Here is a 17445-nt window from a genome sequence, read left to right on the forward strand (position 1 = left end):
TGGATCTATATCACCTTTAATCCTGGTGGTTTTAAAACCCCTTTCAATGGTGGCAGCCACCCTATGATTAGTGTTGGCATGACAGCTAGTTGGCCTTCATTAACTTGTAACTGTCAAAGGTCACACCAAACAGGCTCTATGAGAGGCAAATATGCAAAGATGACTTAAAGTACCCGGTGAGATTATGCTAACCCATTTTCACAATTGCGGAGCTTGAAGTACTGATACATTTCCATTCATTAGCTGACTTTTATGCCTGAAATCCGTGGATCATATTTAATTAAAAGCTTTAAACTCCCAAACAGTGGCTGTTTTACTTGCCTCTTAAAAGAGTATTTGAAAAATATCTGGCTATGGATAATATTATGTTTCAGGGCTGAATATATCCTGATATATTCTACATTCTATAGCTATTCTATAGCTACAGAGTAAATAATATCCACAGGCCAGTGACGTAAACTAAAAATCAGCCATACAGCTGGCTTATAGTTAGTGAAGATCAAGTTTCAGCTCTGAGCTTGTTAACAAGTTACACAGCTAAATATATACCCAAGCCACTAAAGGAGACATCAGAAATGGGTGGTTGTAAAGGTCTGTTTATTCAGCTATATATGTCCTTTTTTGGCTATTAAAGCCAGTTAGTAAAGTCAGTAACAAAAAGGAAATAGTTTCCATAGTGGAAGTAGCTATACCCTCCAGATTAGGGATGGGGAAGAAATCTGGTTTGCATTTCAATGAGAAGTTGCTTCCTTCATACTTTTTGAATTAACACACAAATCACAAGACAATTATCCTTTGAAATTCTCACGTCTCTGAATTTTGCGATGTAGTTCTCCAACCAAGCAATGTGCACTAAAATGCATATATTAGGAGAATATGCTTGAAGAAATGCATGTATTAGTAAAAAACTATTTACAAAAATGAGTATATTAGGAGGAACACACAATAAAATGCTAATGAATTTTCACCAGTACTTTTTATAAAATGACGTATTGCTGCAGAGATGTGTGGAATCCAATTTAAGAGTGAGTTTCTCTTTTGAGTTTTTCCCTTTTTCCAAACTGACAGCTTCAGCCACATCTTCTCCAGATGTTGTTGGACTATGACTCCCATCATCCTTGACCCCTGGCCACGCTAGGAATAGGCACCTAACAACATCTGGAAGGCACTGCATGCCCCACCCCGCTCTTCACTAGCAAGTGCTGTTACTGCTGTTGCTAATAGTTCTAAAAGAAAAAGCACATTACACGATTAGCAGATCATGTATGTGATGCAAAGAAGGAATTTACATGCAAGCAAGTTTCATCTGGAGTTTCTTTTGAGCCTCTACTCGATTTACAAACTGGCCTTTCTCCTCAAGAGTGGGAGCCACTGCACAGAAAGTTGCAGTCAGTGCCAATGGAGAGGCCTTGCTCTTTTGGCTTGCAAGCGACGGACTCTCTACAGCTAAACTATTGCTGCTTGTTTGCTTTCTGTTGAGCTCCTGGGGAATGTTTTAAAAGACTGCTCTGGGGCACCCATATATCCTAAGATGTCTGAGGAAATGAGCGTGCGATTGGGTGCTGCCTACAGAGTTCCTATAGGCCTTGCTGGAAAAAACAAGGATAGTACCTGTCAGGGGTTCAGGGAGAGAGGCACAGATGAGGGAGGAGACTGAGAGCGAGGGGGAAGAATCCAGGAACGAGGAGGAGGAGGATGACAATGACTTGAGGGCTTCCATGAGTCTCTCAAGTGAATCGGAGGATTCCCAAAAGGGGGCGCCCCTGGTCAGGCCAAGGGGAGCCACAGGGGGGACTCGTCAGGAGCAGGGGAGCAGCAGGGAAACCCCGAGTGGGAGTGGGAGATCGGGGCCGGCTTCCCAGCTGGAACGGAGTGAAGAGGGTGGAGTTCCCAGTGTGACACAAGGAGCAGAGCAGGAAGCAGAGAGGGGAAGGAGGGGCAAGACGTCCTGCCGGAAGGGGTGGAGAGTAGTACAGAGAGTAGTATAACTGTCAAGAGGAAGGTCAGGGGTAGCGAACGCGCGCCAAGTTCAAATGTGGAGGCGCGCGGAAATGCGGAGAGCCCGGAGGAGGAGCCTGGTCCCAAAGCACGGAGGAGGGGGGAGCAGGCGTCTGGGGACTCAGCGTCAGGGGAAAGCAGGAGGGAAGGAACCCAGGGGGGCAGAAAGACCCTGCGGAAAAGGAAGGACAGGAAGAGGTGGACTAGCACAAGCCTCTTAAACTGGTGTAGAGGCGGGACTGATTCAGAGGGGACTTCAGCGGTCTAAGCGTAACAGACGTGGGGCTGCGCGCCTCGGCTGTGGAACAAACAATGTACTTCAATAAAGACTTTTGTAAATAAAGTGGACTTGGCGTTGGTCTCTTGTGAGCTGGGACCTGAGGCGGCCCTGACAGTACCTATCAGCTGTTCAGGAAAGGAACAATGTTGTTCTTCTTGCTCTCCAAGTCAGCTAATAGTGCTATCACCACTCATGCATACCTAGCCTGCCCCAGATGTAATGAGTCCCACTGAGATGAGAAAGAAGCATTGTCAGTTGTGCCAAGGAAATGTCTTGTCAAAGGATCACATTGTAAGAACGACCCACCCGCAGGGACAAAAGGTCCAAGTATGATAAACATAAGAATCTAGGATCAGATCCCTGTTGGATCAGACCGAGGGTCCATCTATTTCAGCAGTTCTCAACTTGTGGGTCCACAGATGTTGTTGGACTACAACTCCCATCATCCCTGAGCTCTGGCCTTGCTAGCTAGGGGTGATGGGAGTTGTAGTTCAGCAACATATGGGGACCCACTGGTTGAGAAAGGCTGATCTAGTCCAATGTCCTGTTTCACACAATAGCTAACCAGATGCTTCTGGGAGATGCACAAGCAGCTCATGAAGGCAATGGGCCTCTCCTGTTGGAGCTCCCCATCAATTATGGTATTGATCTGATATAGGCTGTATTCAGGGGTGGGTTATATTTGGAGCGATATGGTGGTATTCTTAGGGATATACTCCCCCTAAATCTGGAGGTTTCATTTAGTTATTATCCCCCGTAGCCCTAGTCAGAGAATTTGTTAGTCCAGCACTGAGTGAAAGTCTAAAGGGTATTGTAAGTGCATAGGCTGCTGTGAATGGGAACCCTGATCATGCAGAAAGGGTCAAGGTCACAAGCAAACTGTATATTTAAAACATACACAAAGCACATTGTTTCTCCCCCAAAAATCCTGGGAACTCTAGTTTGTTAAGGGGTCTTGGAATTGTAGCTCTGTGAGTCGTGATTGTTAAAGTGGTGTGATAGCGTTTTAAATGTGTAGTGTGTTCACAATGGCTCATTGCAACAGGTGATGGTGAACTGGTTGGAAAGTTCCTATCTGGACACCAGAGGGCTCCAGCAACATCTTAAAAGCACCCGCACCCTGCATTTGCAGGGCTACAATAACGGATATAAGGGTTACATGTTTCCCCTACATTTGCTTCTCAACTTTTATTGGTTGTAAACCCTCAACCATTTCAATAAAAGCTCAGTTGAATTTGGGGAGGGATGCAAATGATCTGCAGGATGGCAAGCTGTATTCAGCTGTGGCCCCTCTTGCTAGATGCTTCTGGAGGTTTAAAACAACAAAACACAGCGAATACTGAAAGAGAAAAGGGAAAACATTAATATAACCATGAAAAAGCACCCTAGCAACATTCAGTAGACATCTGGTGAGATCATAGCAACAGCCTTGACTCTGCTTGGATATTTTATAGCTAGGGCTGGTCCAAGATATTTTTTGGCCTGAGTCAGAGGACAAGATGGTAGCCCCTCCCTCCCATTCCATGTTCAGAAGCTGACCAGACTGGCTACTGAATCCTATTCTGACACAGATGACGCGACTGCATCCATCATTGTGCCTAAGGACAACAGGCTAGTCCAGGGGATGTAGGTCTGTTCACATTGCACCAACAATTTCTGTCCTCCAGCATCTTCCCAGTGCTGTGCATCTCTTGGCATCTGCCACCTGAAGCAGCCATCTCACTCTGACTAATGTCAGGGCTGGCTCTGCTTATAGCTCTTAACAGTCTGTATACTGTCATCTGAGGCATTTTAGATTGCTTTGATGAAAGTCAAATTCTGACGTTTCCAAAGCATGTAAAAAGGAACACGAACATTTTCACTTTCACTCTTTTGACTTGAAGACTGACATGGAGATGAATGTGTTGGATTTGGACCAGGGAGACCCCAGTTCAAGAGGAGTGACATGGCTGGGAGGTTGGCATGATGCAAATGAACCAGCAGGAACACTGGATTGGCTCTGCTGGGGTGTTTTCACCACACTGACCTCCCAGCCTCCTCAAACTTCCGCCTCACCCCTCAGCTTTTGGGAGGTCAGCCAAGTGCTGCCACTCCACTGTTCTATCTGCTACTGATTGGAAGGAAGGAAGGAAGGAAGGAAGGAAGGAAGGAAGGAAGGAAGGGGGAAAGTCTAAAAAATAAAACATAGAACCCATACCTTTTTCCTGCATGTAAAAGCTCAAAGCCTTCAGCAATTTTCTCAAAGGGTAATGTGTGACTTATTAATGCATCCGTATTAAATTTCTTTTTCATGTAATCAGAAACCAGTTGAGGGAGAGCATCTTTTAACTTCCAACCTGGGGTGGGGGAAATAAAAGAACATTGGATCAGCATGGAAGCTGGATGCTTATTATTTTTAAAGAACAGAAAATGTCGGGATGTGTGAGCTATAAATTAATTTTTTTTAGAAGATGAGGATAACTCCTGTTTATAAGTTAAGAAAATAAGCTTAATAGAATCAGAGGCCAGTGGGATGGAGGTACTTAAGCAGAGGCTGGAGGGCCATCTATCAGGGTTGCTGTGGCTGCAGAGAAGCAGATTTCAGCTAAACATTAGGAGAAACTACCTAGTGTAGGGAAGCAGATTGGCTCAGTGGGTGATGGGCTTCCCTAGGCTGGAGGTATTTGAACAGAAGCTGAAAGGCCATCTATCTGGGATGATGTGGCTGTATCCCACTCTGCAGATCCTGCACTGAGGAGGGGGTTGGACTCGGTGACCTTCAATGTCCATTCCTGTTCTATGGATCAATGCAGTAGCTGCCATATATCACCAACTTTAACCAATCCACACCTCCAAGCAAGCATCCTATTAATTTCTTTCCTGTGAGGAGCAGAGTAGGGTCGATGGAGAGCTGTGATCCTGCAGGAGGTGCCCCAACAAGCACACAGGTGCCATGGCCCAAATGGCAGGATTTAAGGGCAGTGACCTGTTTGGGACACACAGAAAAATGAGGTCAGAAATGGAAATGGTATTGCAATATAAAAGCATATGAACATAATAGCCTGGTGGATCAGGCTAGTGTCCCAACTAGTTCAGCATCCTGTTCTCACAGTGGCTAACTAGATGCCTGTAGGAAGCCCCAAAACAGGACCAGAGTACAGCAATGCTCTTTCCTCCTGCATTTTCCAGCTAGTAGAATTCAGAAGCATATTGCCTCCAACCATGAATCCTCCCTCTGTCCTCAGAATTTCCCACCTAAATCGTTTACGTAGTCCCAACCAGGTGCATTGCTTATATAAGGAGAGATCAGCCCTAGGCTGAACAGGAGAGCCAAAAGATGGAGATGTGAGCCCAAGTGATTAGCACCAAAACAGAAAACATACCGCAATGTCTGTGCTTCCAATCACTTCAAATGCGTAGTCCACGCCAAGACCTGTCATCTCTACCAGAACATCATTCATGGGCTTCTTGAAATCTTGAGGAGCGATGCATTCTGTGGCTCCTAACTCTTTGGCCTTAGTAAATTTATCTTTGTTGATGTCAATCCCAATAATCCTGGATGCTCCAGCAACTTTGCAGCCCATGACAACAGACAGACCAACACCTCCCAAGCCAAAGATGGCACAGGTAGAGCCTGGCTCAACCTGCAAATCAATAAAAACTGCATTAGGGACTTCCCAGAACACAAGTGATGTAGCAGGATTGAGGATCTGGGAGGAAGGAAGACTGGCAGGCCGGAAGAGAAGAGGCATACAGAGACAGAACTGAGAGACACTGTGGTGTAGTGGTTACGGTGTTGGACTAGGACCTGGAAGAGCACGGTTCAGATATCCATTCTGCCATGAAGCTCACTGGGTCACCTTGGGTCAGTCACTGGGAATATTGTAGGACCTAAACTAGTTGGGGCATATGCCACCTTGAGCTCCTGGAAGGAAAGATGGGATACAAAATATGTCATGGACTGGTTGGATGCAGAGGAATGTTGGGAGGAACTAGTTGGAGAATCACAAAGAGAGGAAGGCTCAGAGCCTGGGGTGTGGTGGTGGGATAATGATGAGTGGTCACAGGGAGAAGAGGTGGTGTCAGAAACTGAAGAAGTAACAGGTTTTAGTAAGCTGGGAAAGTTTGTGGCGCAGAGAAGTCCAGAATCAGAGGGAGAAGCTGAAGCTGGGAGGTGAGTGGAGATACACCAGGAGGCAGAGATGAATCAGGCTGGTGAAGAGTCATGAGTGTCTCCCCCTCCTGCTGTGACAAGCTCCCTCCCCACTTATCTCCCAGAACCAGAAGAGGCATAAAAAGGGAGGAGAAGAGTTTAGGTTCACACAGGTACAGTCTCTGATTGCTTGAGGGAAACCCTGGAAAGGGGACTTCTGGGGAGTAAAGCTGGCGAACTAACAATGCCTGGAAAGTAAGATCAAAACACAATGACCTACCCAAACAACAGCCTTTTACTGCTTCCTTTTAGAGGTACTGTTGGGAGGCTTGAGCCAGTGAGAGCAGGGAAGTTCAAGTAGCATCAGCTGTTTTTTTTGGAAAAGTGATATCTGAAGGTGCCTCTCTTCTCTAGCAGGGAGTAAGCAAACTCTTGTTTCACTTATTTGAGAAACAGAAATGTGAACTGATTCTTACCTTGGCACAATTGACTGCGGCTCCATAGCCAGTAGAAAACCCACAGGCAAAGAGGCAGACTTTATCCAGTGGAGCATTATTGTCGATTCTTACAATGGAAACCTCAGGCATAACTGTGTATTCGGAGAAGGTGCTCGTCCATAGGAAGTGGTGGATCTGTTTCCCTCTGCAGGTGAACCTGCTGGTCTTATCTGGCATCAAATTTTGAAGAGGTTCACAGAGGCTGTTTGTGAAGATTCAGACTGGTCTGTATCATAAATTGGACTAAATACTAATTTTCCATATTACTAAGAAAAACAAATCTTTAATAGAAGATGCCAGATGAACTTACTGGGACTTGAGGCAGCAGTTAGCTTTAGGACTTAAACAGCAGCCACACTCTCCACACTGGGGAATACAAAGAGGAATGACTTTGTCACCTTGTGGGAAAACAACAAGGACAAGGACAAAGTTTAAGTTCATAGGCTTATTGTTCTATTCAAAGGCCATGAAAAACTTGTAGCAATAGTATTAATGAAATACAGAACATACATGCATAATGTAAGCCAACATCTATGATGTAAGGGAGAGAAGTTACCAGAAACACAAACAAACTCAAATCCAGCTTGATTTCAGATTAAACCTCCAAATTGCCACAACAATTTTTGGTGATTTTATCTAACCCCCTTTTCCTGATTTATTTGTAGCCAGTACACAGAGGGCTGCTTTGCACTTTAGGAAGCTTTTATTGTCAACCAATAAAGCCAAAGCATTTCTGCCAGGGTGTACTTGCTTGCTTGTGTGAGAAACACAGTGATATTAACAAGGAATGTTGGAAAAGCAGAAATGTATTTCCAGGGTTGGCATCAATGCCCAAAGGAAATCTGATGGTGGGCAAGGATCCTTAGCGCATGCAATCTCTTATCCACCCCACCGGCATATTTTTTTAAAAATTGAAGCTTTTTCATAATACAATACAATACAATACAATACAATAAATGAAAACAAGAACAAAAGAAAGAATAGAAAATGCAAAGTCATCTCTCAAAGGTAGCTCTTAACCCCTATCTCACACAAAAAGGGGCAGACCCTCCCAGCTCTCACCTGGCAGCTTCCCTTTACCCCCCCTCCACCTCCCACCCTGGGAGCTCTTTTCTTGCCTGCCTCCCACATAGGATACTTCACCAAACCACATTAGAGGACACCAAAAGGAAAACAGAAAAAAGGGGGGAAGCTTGATTTCAGATTGAACCTCCAAATTACCACAACATTTTATAGTGATTTTATCTAACTCTTTTTTCCTAATTATTTTTAGCCAGTGCTTAGATTGCTACTTTTTCTGTTACGAAACTATTGGAAGAGGTATTTCAAGAGAGAAACATACTATCAGGTTTGGTGGCAATGCCCAAAGGTCATTGATTCGGGACAAGGATCCTTGGGGTATGGGATTTCTTACTATTCTGATGGGTACTTGAAGAAAGAGGTTATTTCTACAACTCCCATCATCCCTGGCTATTGGGCCTTGATTGCTGGGGCTGATGTGTAGTCAAGCTATTTACACCATGCTTGCAAATCCTAGTGGTGTCCAATACACAAGCACTTCTGAGTTTCTGATCTGCCCCATCCTTACCTGGCTTTACGGAAGTGACTCCTGGTCCAATACTTTCAACAATTCCAGCTCCTTCGTGACCCACAATAACTGGATAGTCTATGTTTGGAAAAATGCCTTTCAGTACATGATCATCCGTCCTACAGATCCCAGTGGCCACTATCTGCAGGGGGAATGCAAAATACTATTCCAGTACTTCCACCGCTTCCACCTAGCACACATATTCATCAGGAACTGGCACTGAATTTTTTTGTCTCTGTCACAAACATGGGTCTCCAGGTGAACAGGAAATCACACAGATACCCTGTTAATACAACTGCATCCCCTGATGGAGAAATCATTTGGAAACAGAGCCCTCAAAGAATCAGGTATTCACAGAGAGGACTAGCTCACATGGGAAGTTTCAGCAAGAATGTTACCCACTTGATCTCATTCAGATTTTACTAATTGTGACCCAAAGGACTAGCCAAAAATACATATTTGGAGGATATGATCTAAAGGCACATGAGGCTACCGCTTTGAAGAAGCTAAGCAGGTCCCGGTATGGTCAAAGCATACCAGGTAAATCATCAGATGGTATTACAATATGGTAAAATTTTGCCTGGGTTGACTTATTTCAGACTGCAGCTGTGGCATGATTCAGGGGCTGGAGTCATATCACTGGATAATCTTTGTATGAAAGATGACAGGGAGAATCTTTCACTGTTAATCTGTTTGAAGTTGCTCAGAGCTTTTGGATATGCCTTGATTCTTACTGCTGTGTAAGTTTCAAAGGCAATCACACCAAAACTATTGCTGAAATTCTGCACAAATCTGATTGAGAATTTTGCAGGATCTTTCTTCTTTTGCATGGAGTCCATTCAGTTCTGCTGATAGCTGCCTTGTCAATAGACACTGGTGGGGAAAGAGCCACCTTTGAGTTTTAAGTATAAGTCTTCCAGAATCATTGCCCCACCACTCAAGACTCCCCTGTCCAAGTTTTCAGAGTTTAGGCACAAGATCCTCAGCCACTGCATTCATAATTCACAATGAATGAAAGCACGTTCCCTTTTGGAATAATATGTTTTACCTTCACTCGAATTTCATGACTTCTTGGTGGTGCCACCTCCACCTCCTCCACAGAAGGCAATTGGCCAACTTCCCAGATGATTGCAGCTTTGCATTTAATCACCTGTGGAAATGGAGTCAATCAAAACAAGATCAAAGATGAATTTCAAAGGCAGGACAATATGGGAGGAGGCTTTCCCTCGGATATTAGGTCCCAAGCCACTGAGTACTTAAAATCTAAGGCCCAGCAGAGATCAGTTGTCCTCATCCTGTGCTATTATTGCCAAAACAGCAGGTTTTGCTGCCATTTTACCTTTCTTTTTAGCATCTGTGTGACAGTTTTTCGTCCCTTTTAAAAGTGATGGTGTATTCACAGTTTTCCTGAGTTCAAATGTGAGATTGGGGGAGACACAGTCTGGCCAACTTCCCTCCCACCTACAGTCTGTGTGCTGTTTTAAAATATGATAACAAAACAAACACATCAGAAAACAAGGAGAGTGATTTCCTCGGTCTCCGCCTCTATCCCCTCTGCACCCAACCCCTGCAGTATAACAATTGCATCCCATTCTGGCCGCCTCCTATCTCTGGCTCTGTTTGGATAAGCTAATCCAAACTAAACATCTGTATTCCACTGCTGCTGCAAACTACAGAAAAAGGGGAAATAAGAAATGGAATTGGAGTGATATGCAGAGTAAGGCCAGCTAAACAAAAAGGAGAAAGTAAGGAACAATAATGTCCCAGGAAACTCAAGACATTATGCATTTGCATTTGATCACCTGTGGAAATGGAGCCAATCAAAACAGGTCAGAGATGAATTTCACAGTGTACCTTACAATGATTCAGTTAAGATTGCAACCTTAGAGTTGCTCTAGTCAGCATGGAGATTGCCACTTTCACCCTACAGCAAGAATGCGCAACCTTGGCCCCAAGGCCTTATTTCAAAATTGCTCTGCAAATTATCAGTTCAGACTGCTGGCAAGAATAATCTCTCCCTCTTCCAATAAGACATTATGTATTTGCTCAGTTTGCAGCTTGGCTCACCCTAACAGCTTGGGGTGCGTACAGGGGTTGCCTGGACTATGCTAAACCATTGGTCCATCTATTCCAGTGAGAGAGCAGGACCACTGGCATAATCCAGCAGGCTTGTCTTATGTTCTTAGTTTCCACTCTTCAACCCATCCACTTGAATATAGCAATTCGGTCTTCATACAATCTAGTCTCTGCCCTCCACCTCAAAATGGCAACTCAAAATAAACAGATACAGTATAGAAGATGCTCAGATAATGATGATGATGATGATGATAATGATAATGATAATAATAATAATAATAATTTTTATTACCTGCACTACACTAGCAGGTCCCAGGTGCGTTACAACCATCGAAAATTAAAAAGCAGAGATCCATGCCAAATACCCTCTGCAATTTCTACACAAAACTTTTGTTGCCTCAATCTTACATGTGTTTGCTCATAAGTAAGTCCCATTTTGTTCAATGGGACTTACTTCCTAGTAAGTATGTTTAGGACTGCAGCCTTACTGTGAACTAGGTTGTACACCCAGAAATGCGCACTTGTCTTTGTCACCGTTTCTGTTTTGGTGCAGTTTGCCATATACTACATTATTTGAGTCACTGTTGGCTATTTAACATAATTTATGCATCTGTTGTGGGTTTCAAAAACAACAACATGGTGCCATTGCCACTCTTAAGAGAACAAGGCAGAAGTTCATGGTGAGCTTAGGTACCTCTTTTGTAGAAAAATGGCACTGGAGTGAATACTGATCGTTTTCATTGGATTGGAATGGATCATATTCACTGGATTGATTTCCAGCCTGGATATGACACAAACTTGCAAACAGTTGCAAATTCTGCTTCCGTTTCGGAGAGAATTCTCCGACTTCCCTACTGGATTCTGATTTCATGCTTCACCCTGTTGTTGCTGATGAAATCTCAACAAGTGCTTCGTTCTCGAAGTTTTCCACAATGGGATATAGGTACGAATTAGTTTGATACAACAACCATGAAGCATGGGCATAGCCAGGATTTATGTTGGGGATGGCAGGCTCTGTTAGAATTCCTGCTCCGTGATTGCAGTCATGGAATTGTTGTTTTTCACATGACATGGTATGTTTTGACTCCACAGAGTGGGAAGTGATGGAGACAGAATGTTTGTGTTATTGTGTTCCGTGAAGTGGGACTATTGTCCTTTGTTCTTTCTCTCTTTGCTGTCTGATGCTAGAGAGAGAGGGAGCCATGTTGCAGTGCTCCGTGTGTATTTATATGTAAATAAAGTAGATTAGCCAAAATGCTGAGGTCTGTCATGCAAACTGCAAAGACTCTGCGGATCCCTAAGTGTGCCGATGTCTGCTGGCATCGGTCGCTGTGATTTTCGGGCTGAAGAAAGCTTTTGAACCTCCCGAACATTCAACCAGGAGGGTGAGAACATGCCAGTCGGGCATGTGTCTCTGCCAGGGTCCTACTCGAGTGTAGAACAAGCTCCTGACAGGCTTCATGTTACAGGGGGCAGAACCTCAGTTAGTTAAGTATTTTTATTGATTTACTTGAGGGGGGGGCAGCTGCCCTCTGACCCTCCGTTGGCTACGCCCATGCCCGGAAGCCCTTTGCTGTGTGTCTGTTCCCCTCACCAGTTTTGAGCCTTTTGTTTCATGCCCTTAGGCTTCGTTCATATTAAAGAAACACTAAAAATGGGAATTTGGGTATTATAGGAGACTGCACTGTCAAGAATCCCGCATACATAAAACCAGGATGGATTTAATTTAAATCAAATTGATTTAAATCACTAGTCAGTAAGACTTGATTTAAATCATTATTTTTTTAACTGAAAGACTCATACTTGCTGGTATAATCTTAGTATTTACAACCAGATAAAGGTTTCATTTTTGGAATAATAAATTTTCAGAGTAGCTTTTACAGTTATATCAAAAATTACTGATTTGGTTATACTATTAGAAATACATAGACAGATAATTATAAAATTATTGTGTGGTTCAATAAGTTAACTGTTTATATTTGGACAACTTTTCTGCTGTACTTTATTGGAAGGAGAAAAATAATTTTTTCCTTAATAACAATTTAAACAATTTATTTAACTAAAACAATAACATTATAGCATATGTATCCATGTTTGTTAACTGATGTGGTTAAACAATTTTTTTTTAAAAACCCTCAGACTGAGTTTTAGCACACATGAAAAACTTAAAACAAATCCTTATTTCCTGATGAATAGCCTTTGGACTATAATGTAACTTAAATAGAAAACTATATTTAGAAACTATCTTTATTTTAGAAATCCGATTTAAATTATAAAAATCTTTTTAAAAAATAAAATAAATAATCATTGATTTTTATCCACCCTGCATAAAGCTGTGTGTAGTTCATGATAAGCTGTGGATTCTCGCATGACTGTTGCACCACAAGCTACTGTACTATAAATCTCTCTCCTTGAAATACAGCTCTTCTGAGCTGTTTACCACTAACAGCAGCCTTTTCTACATCTCTGCCTGCAGCATTCAGTTACATAGTTATTGTGGTATGCAGTTAATATACCAGAACAGTCAAGGTCCACACCCAGTTCTTTCATTTATAAGGCATTTTATAAGGCATTTTAATAGTACATAAGTTGCATCATTTAATCCCCATTTAATGACAAATAGTTTCTGCCATGTATGGGTAAACGTGGGGATTACTCCCGATGTTGAACCTGCAACACCTCAGGTGAGATTTGTAGCCCTGTTTCCAGGTAGTATCCCTTCACAGGTTGCAAGTAGAGGCTTGCTTGACCCCTCCTCTGTACAAAACATTCCTGGCACCTTCAAAACAGGTGTGTAGGAGAGAAGCCTCGGCTGGAGAAACTGTTCCCTCCAACATCCAGGCATGGGGAAGGAATATGATCCTGTTTCCATTTTAATAAGAAATTACCTAATTAGGACTCATTTAACCAAAACATAGCTGTTTGAATTTTGTGCTTTTTTTTTTAATTTCGCAGTGCTGTTTTCCAATCGAAAAAAGGTGTACAAAAATGCAACTATTAGGAGGGAATGTGCATAAAAAGTCATGCATAGATGTGTGTGTGTGTGTAAAAAATAGTTCACTATATTTGGGCAAATTGTTTGGAAAAAGATTCGTCAACTCTGCGTACATAGATGTGTTTATTAGGAAAAAATTGCACTGAAACACTGACAAATTGTCATGAGGATTATTTTTTTAAATCACAAATTGCTACATAAATGTGGAGAACTGAATTTCTAGCTGAAAAAAGAGAAAACACAGAGAAAAGAAACAGACAGTTTTGTTTGTCTCTACTGACATCTAGTCTAATATAACATGTCCCTTGCTGTTCTGTGCTATAAATCTGAAACCTTTTGATAGATAGATAGATATAGATATAGTGTACACACACACACACACACACAGAGAGAGAGAGAGAGAGAGAGAGGGATCAGTAAAGATAAATGTGTTTCTGGTATAATGTCTTAAAGTTTGCAAGAGTGAGAGACATCAGCTCCAAATACAAAACCAGTTGTCATATCATAGAATCATAGAATCATAGAATTGGAATAGACCACAAGGGCCATCGAGTCCAACCCCCTGCCAGGCAGGAAACAATATCTCACTCCTGCAAATTGTTTCCCCCTTACATTGCGCTAGAAGGGCCATGAGGGGGATGCAACACCTGCACTTCATGTTGACATACTTGTTGTAACATGCAAAGCTGTCCAAAGGTTCATGTCTTATTTCTCCCTTTAATATGAAGAACATTGTGTTTCTTTGAAATGGTGCACACTTATATCTCCAAGACACATGAACGTGCATAAAACACTTCATCCGTTTAGAATCAGGAATGTTACAAAGCTCATAATGGAGATATTTAAGGAGCTCCCTTATACAGTGGTACCTCAGGTTACAGATGCTTCAGTTTACAGACTCTGCTAACCCAGAAATAGTACCTCGGGTTAAGAACTTTGCTTCAGGATGAGAACAGAAATCGTGCTCCAGCGGCACAGCAGCTGTAGCGGGGGCCCCCATTAGCTAAAGTGGTACCTCAGGTTAAGAACAGTTTCAGGTTAAGAACGGACCTCCAGAACGAATTAAGTTCTTAACCCGAGGTACCACTGTACTGAGTTGCATGGCAATCTCTCTTGTTATGATACAGTACTGCCGGCAGGTATCACATCTGGCTGACTGCTCCTTCCTACTCTCCTGCTTGAAATTCTTTAAACAGGGCACCTGAGTCAGACTATGGCCTATGGCATAGTACAACTCTAAGCTTTTGCATCACACTTTTCAGAGTTTAATTTCCACCGCAGATGGGAGATAAAAATACTGACTTGTAAATCAAACTAGAGAGTTTTGCTTTCTGAGGCAAAAGGCCAAGAATATTTGCATAACTGAAAAACGGAGTCTTCTTATGCACTGATGCAATTAGATACAAGACAATGTCAAACAACATATGCTGCTGGGAACACTGTAATTATATACATGCATCATTATACAAACGACAGGTTTCTTATCAAAATAAGTTGGTAAGGTTTGTAAAAATATTTTATCTCTCTATATGTAAGGGATTATTTAAAAATAGTAACTTGGGTAAAGCAGCTTCCCAGTTGTGGCTGAGGCAACCTTTAAATCCAGAACTTCTCCCTTTATTATTTAACGCCTACACAATACAATGCCAGCTTTTTAGCATTGTCGGGAAAATATAACATCCTGCTCTTTGTCTCCTCCGCGTTTATCAAGCAGGCTCATGTTTCGAATCTACAAGTAGGAGATAAGTTTTTCCAGCTTGGTCTTTGCAGCTGCGAAGTGAATTTGCACAAATAAAATTCAGAGGAGGTGTCTCTGCTTTGGCAATGGGGATGTAGCAACACTTAGCTCTTTCCTCTTCAAAGCAATGTAGCAAACATTAGCATGTTGTGTTTAGATATATTTAGGTAGACTGAGCCATAAAAACAGTCTTCCTTACCTTTCCTGCAGTTGCCATGTGTCTGGATCGTGACTTTCAGTCTTCCCACAAGTTTACTTCTTTACAAAGGACTTCTCTTCTTGCTTATCACTCCTTGCCTAATGCAAGAACATACACACAGAGTAGTATTTCCACCACACACACATACACAATGTATTATCTATGATAGGCCATCTGGGAAAGGGGAGGGGCCATTTCCAGCTGGCATTCAAAGTTCTTTCCTTCTTGGCAAATATTTAGTTTAAATCAAATCCCCCTGGATCTGCCATCTAAAGTTAACTATTAAGAGCTAGCACAATACTGGATCCAAAAAGAAAAAGGTCAGCTCAGTTACAGATTTTTTGACTAAGAACTTGTACATACTAGTAAAAATCATTCTGGTCCGTGTTCGCTTTCTCAAATTATTTATATAAAATAGAGCATAATCACAGACAGTGCGTTTACTCAGATGCTAAAAACCCTTAGGGTCAAAACTGGGAGAGAGAAATTCCATTACAAGTTTTTGAAGAATATCTGTTAGTTTTGTTCTCATGCCAGCTCTCTCATGCCATTTCCTGGTTTGAATCTCTCTCCCCCCCCCCCCCATCTATTTCCCATGGCTGTGTGGATACACAGTGAATCACATTTAAGTGGAGGGGATGCCTGTACTGAATGCAGTTCTTGCACTTCATTTGCAATGCTTCCTCCTACTTGCGTAGTTCCCCCCTTTTCTGACTGGTCTCCAGCTAAAATTTCTAGTGTAGATATAGCCCCTGCCCCTGCCTGGGCACCTGGACAGAAGCAACTCCTTCCAAATCCCTTTAACAGGATACCCCTGAACTCTGGAGAGGCAAGCAGAGGTCTAAGCTGCCAAAGTTGTGACAATTGCTATGAGGTAGGCAAAACCATCAGAGAAGGCCAATTAGACCGATGGACAAATTCCTGCCTGGCAACCTGCAAAGTCCATCGCAAGGTCAAGCACAGCACACAAAGCATAACAGATAGGGAGGATGAGTAGATTTGACCAGAAACTGTGTGGGGTGGTGGAGGCTGGCGGTAATTTATACCCGGAGGGTGGACCAGAGAAAACCTGCTGGCTCAGTCTGTTGTAAACAAAATCTGCCCTTTTTCCCTTATGGGGTATCCAAGAGCCCGTATAGAGTCCTTACGTGGGTTCCCTATTGGTAGGAGAAAATAACAGAGGCCAAACAGAGAATACTGAGAAGCAAAGCGGCTAGTAAGCCTGATCTTTATTGATCTGTTGCAACAGGGTGCTCCCCTCACACGTAGGAAAGGAGGAGGACCCAGAACAAAGGTGTGCCTGCCCTTATATAGACATTTTAAATTCCCTGCCCTGGAGCCCAAGACCACCCCTCCATACATCATACATACATCACAGAAGGGGTGTAACCCAAGACCACCCCCCACAAACATCATACCTACATTACAGAAAAGGTGGTCCACAAAATTTGAATGTTGTTGCTTTTCCTGTCTGCCAGGTTGTCTGATAATGCCTTATCTGATTGCCTTTCCTGGTAGTCTGTCACCCTTTGAAATGGCGATTACTCAATTCCTGAGACAATGGGAAGGCTCCCTGACCCCCTCCCTTCTTGCAGAGAAAACATTTGGTCAGCTTGGGAGTCAAAATGGTTTCAGGTTGGTCTTCCTGTGTTGATCTATGTACGTGCTTGGTTGGTACATTTATGAGCATTTATTATATATATAAGACCTTAAATTTTATTATTACAAGTTGGGCCCACCCCTCAGGAGGAGCCAGCCTTGCACCCTGCCCGTGATTGGCCAGTTTGTGGGCAGGCTACAAATCTGACTTCCTGACTGGTGCGAGAACCCTTTTTGAGGTCACGGTGGCCAGGAAAATCTCCAGAGCAGACATTACCTGTTGGGTCATGGCAGGGGTGGGGAATAAGCATCACTCCACAATGCTGCCTGACGAAAGAGGGTG

General features: G+C 42.9%; 2 protein-coding genes across 5 annotated transcripts in view; one reads left to right on the forward strand and one right to left on the reverse strand.

Annotated features, from left to right (window-relative positions):
• C9H4orf17 (chromosome 9 C4orf17 homolog) overlaps window positions 1-17445 on the forward strand; it is a 154201-nt gene that overhangs the window by 45452 nt on the left and 91304 nt on the right. The window lies entirely within an intron of this gene.
• On the reverse strand, window positions 581-15666 carry LOC144328847 (alcohol dehydrogenase 1-like). The gene is made up of 10 exons (XM_077933859.1): window positions 15504-15666; window positions 9544-9645; window positions 8496-8637; window positions 7218-7305; window positions 6887-7109; window positions 5641-5901; window positions 5108-5243; window positions 4476-4614; window positions 2397-3617; window positions 581-1611 (listed from the first exon to the last, which is right to left on the reverse strand). Exons 1-9 carry the CDS (start codon window positions 15519-15521, stop codon window positions 3593-3595), a joined length of 1134 nt encoding a protein of 377 aa, XP_077789985.1. The 5' UTR covers window positions 15522-15666; the 3' UTR covers window positions 581-1611; window positions 2397-3592.

Source organism: Podarcis muralis, chromosome 9 (assembly GCF_964188315.1).
Source record: "Podarcis muralis chromosome 9, rPodMur119.hap1.1, whole genome shotgun sequence".
NCBI lineage: Eukaryota > Metazoa > Chordata > Lepidosauria > Squamata > Lacertidae > Podarcis > Podarcis muralis.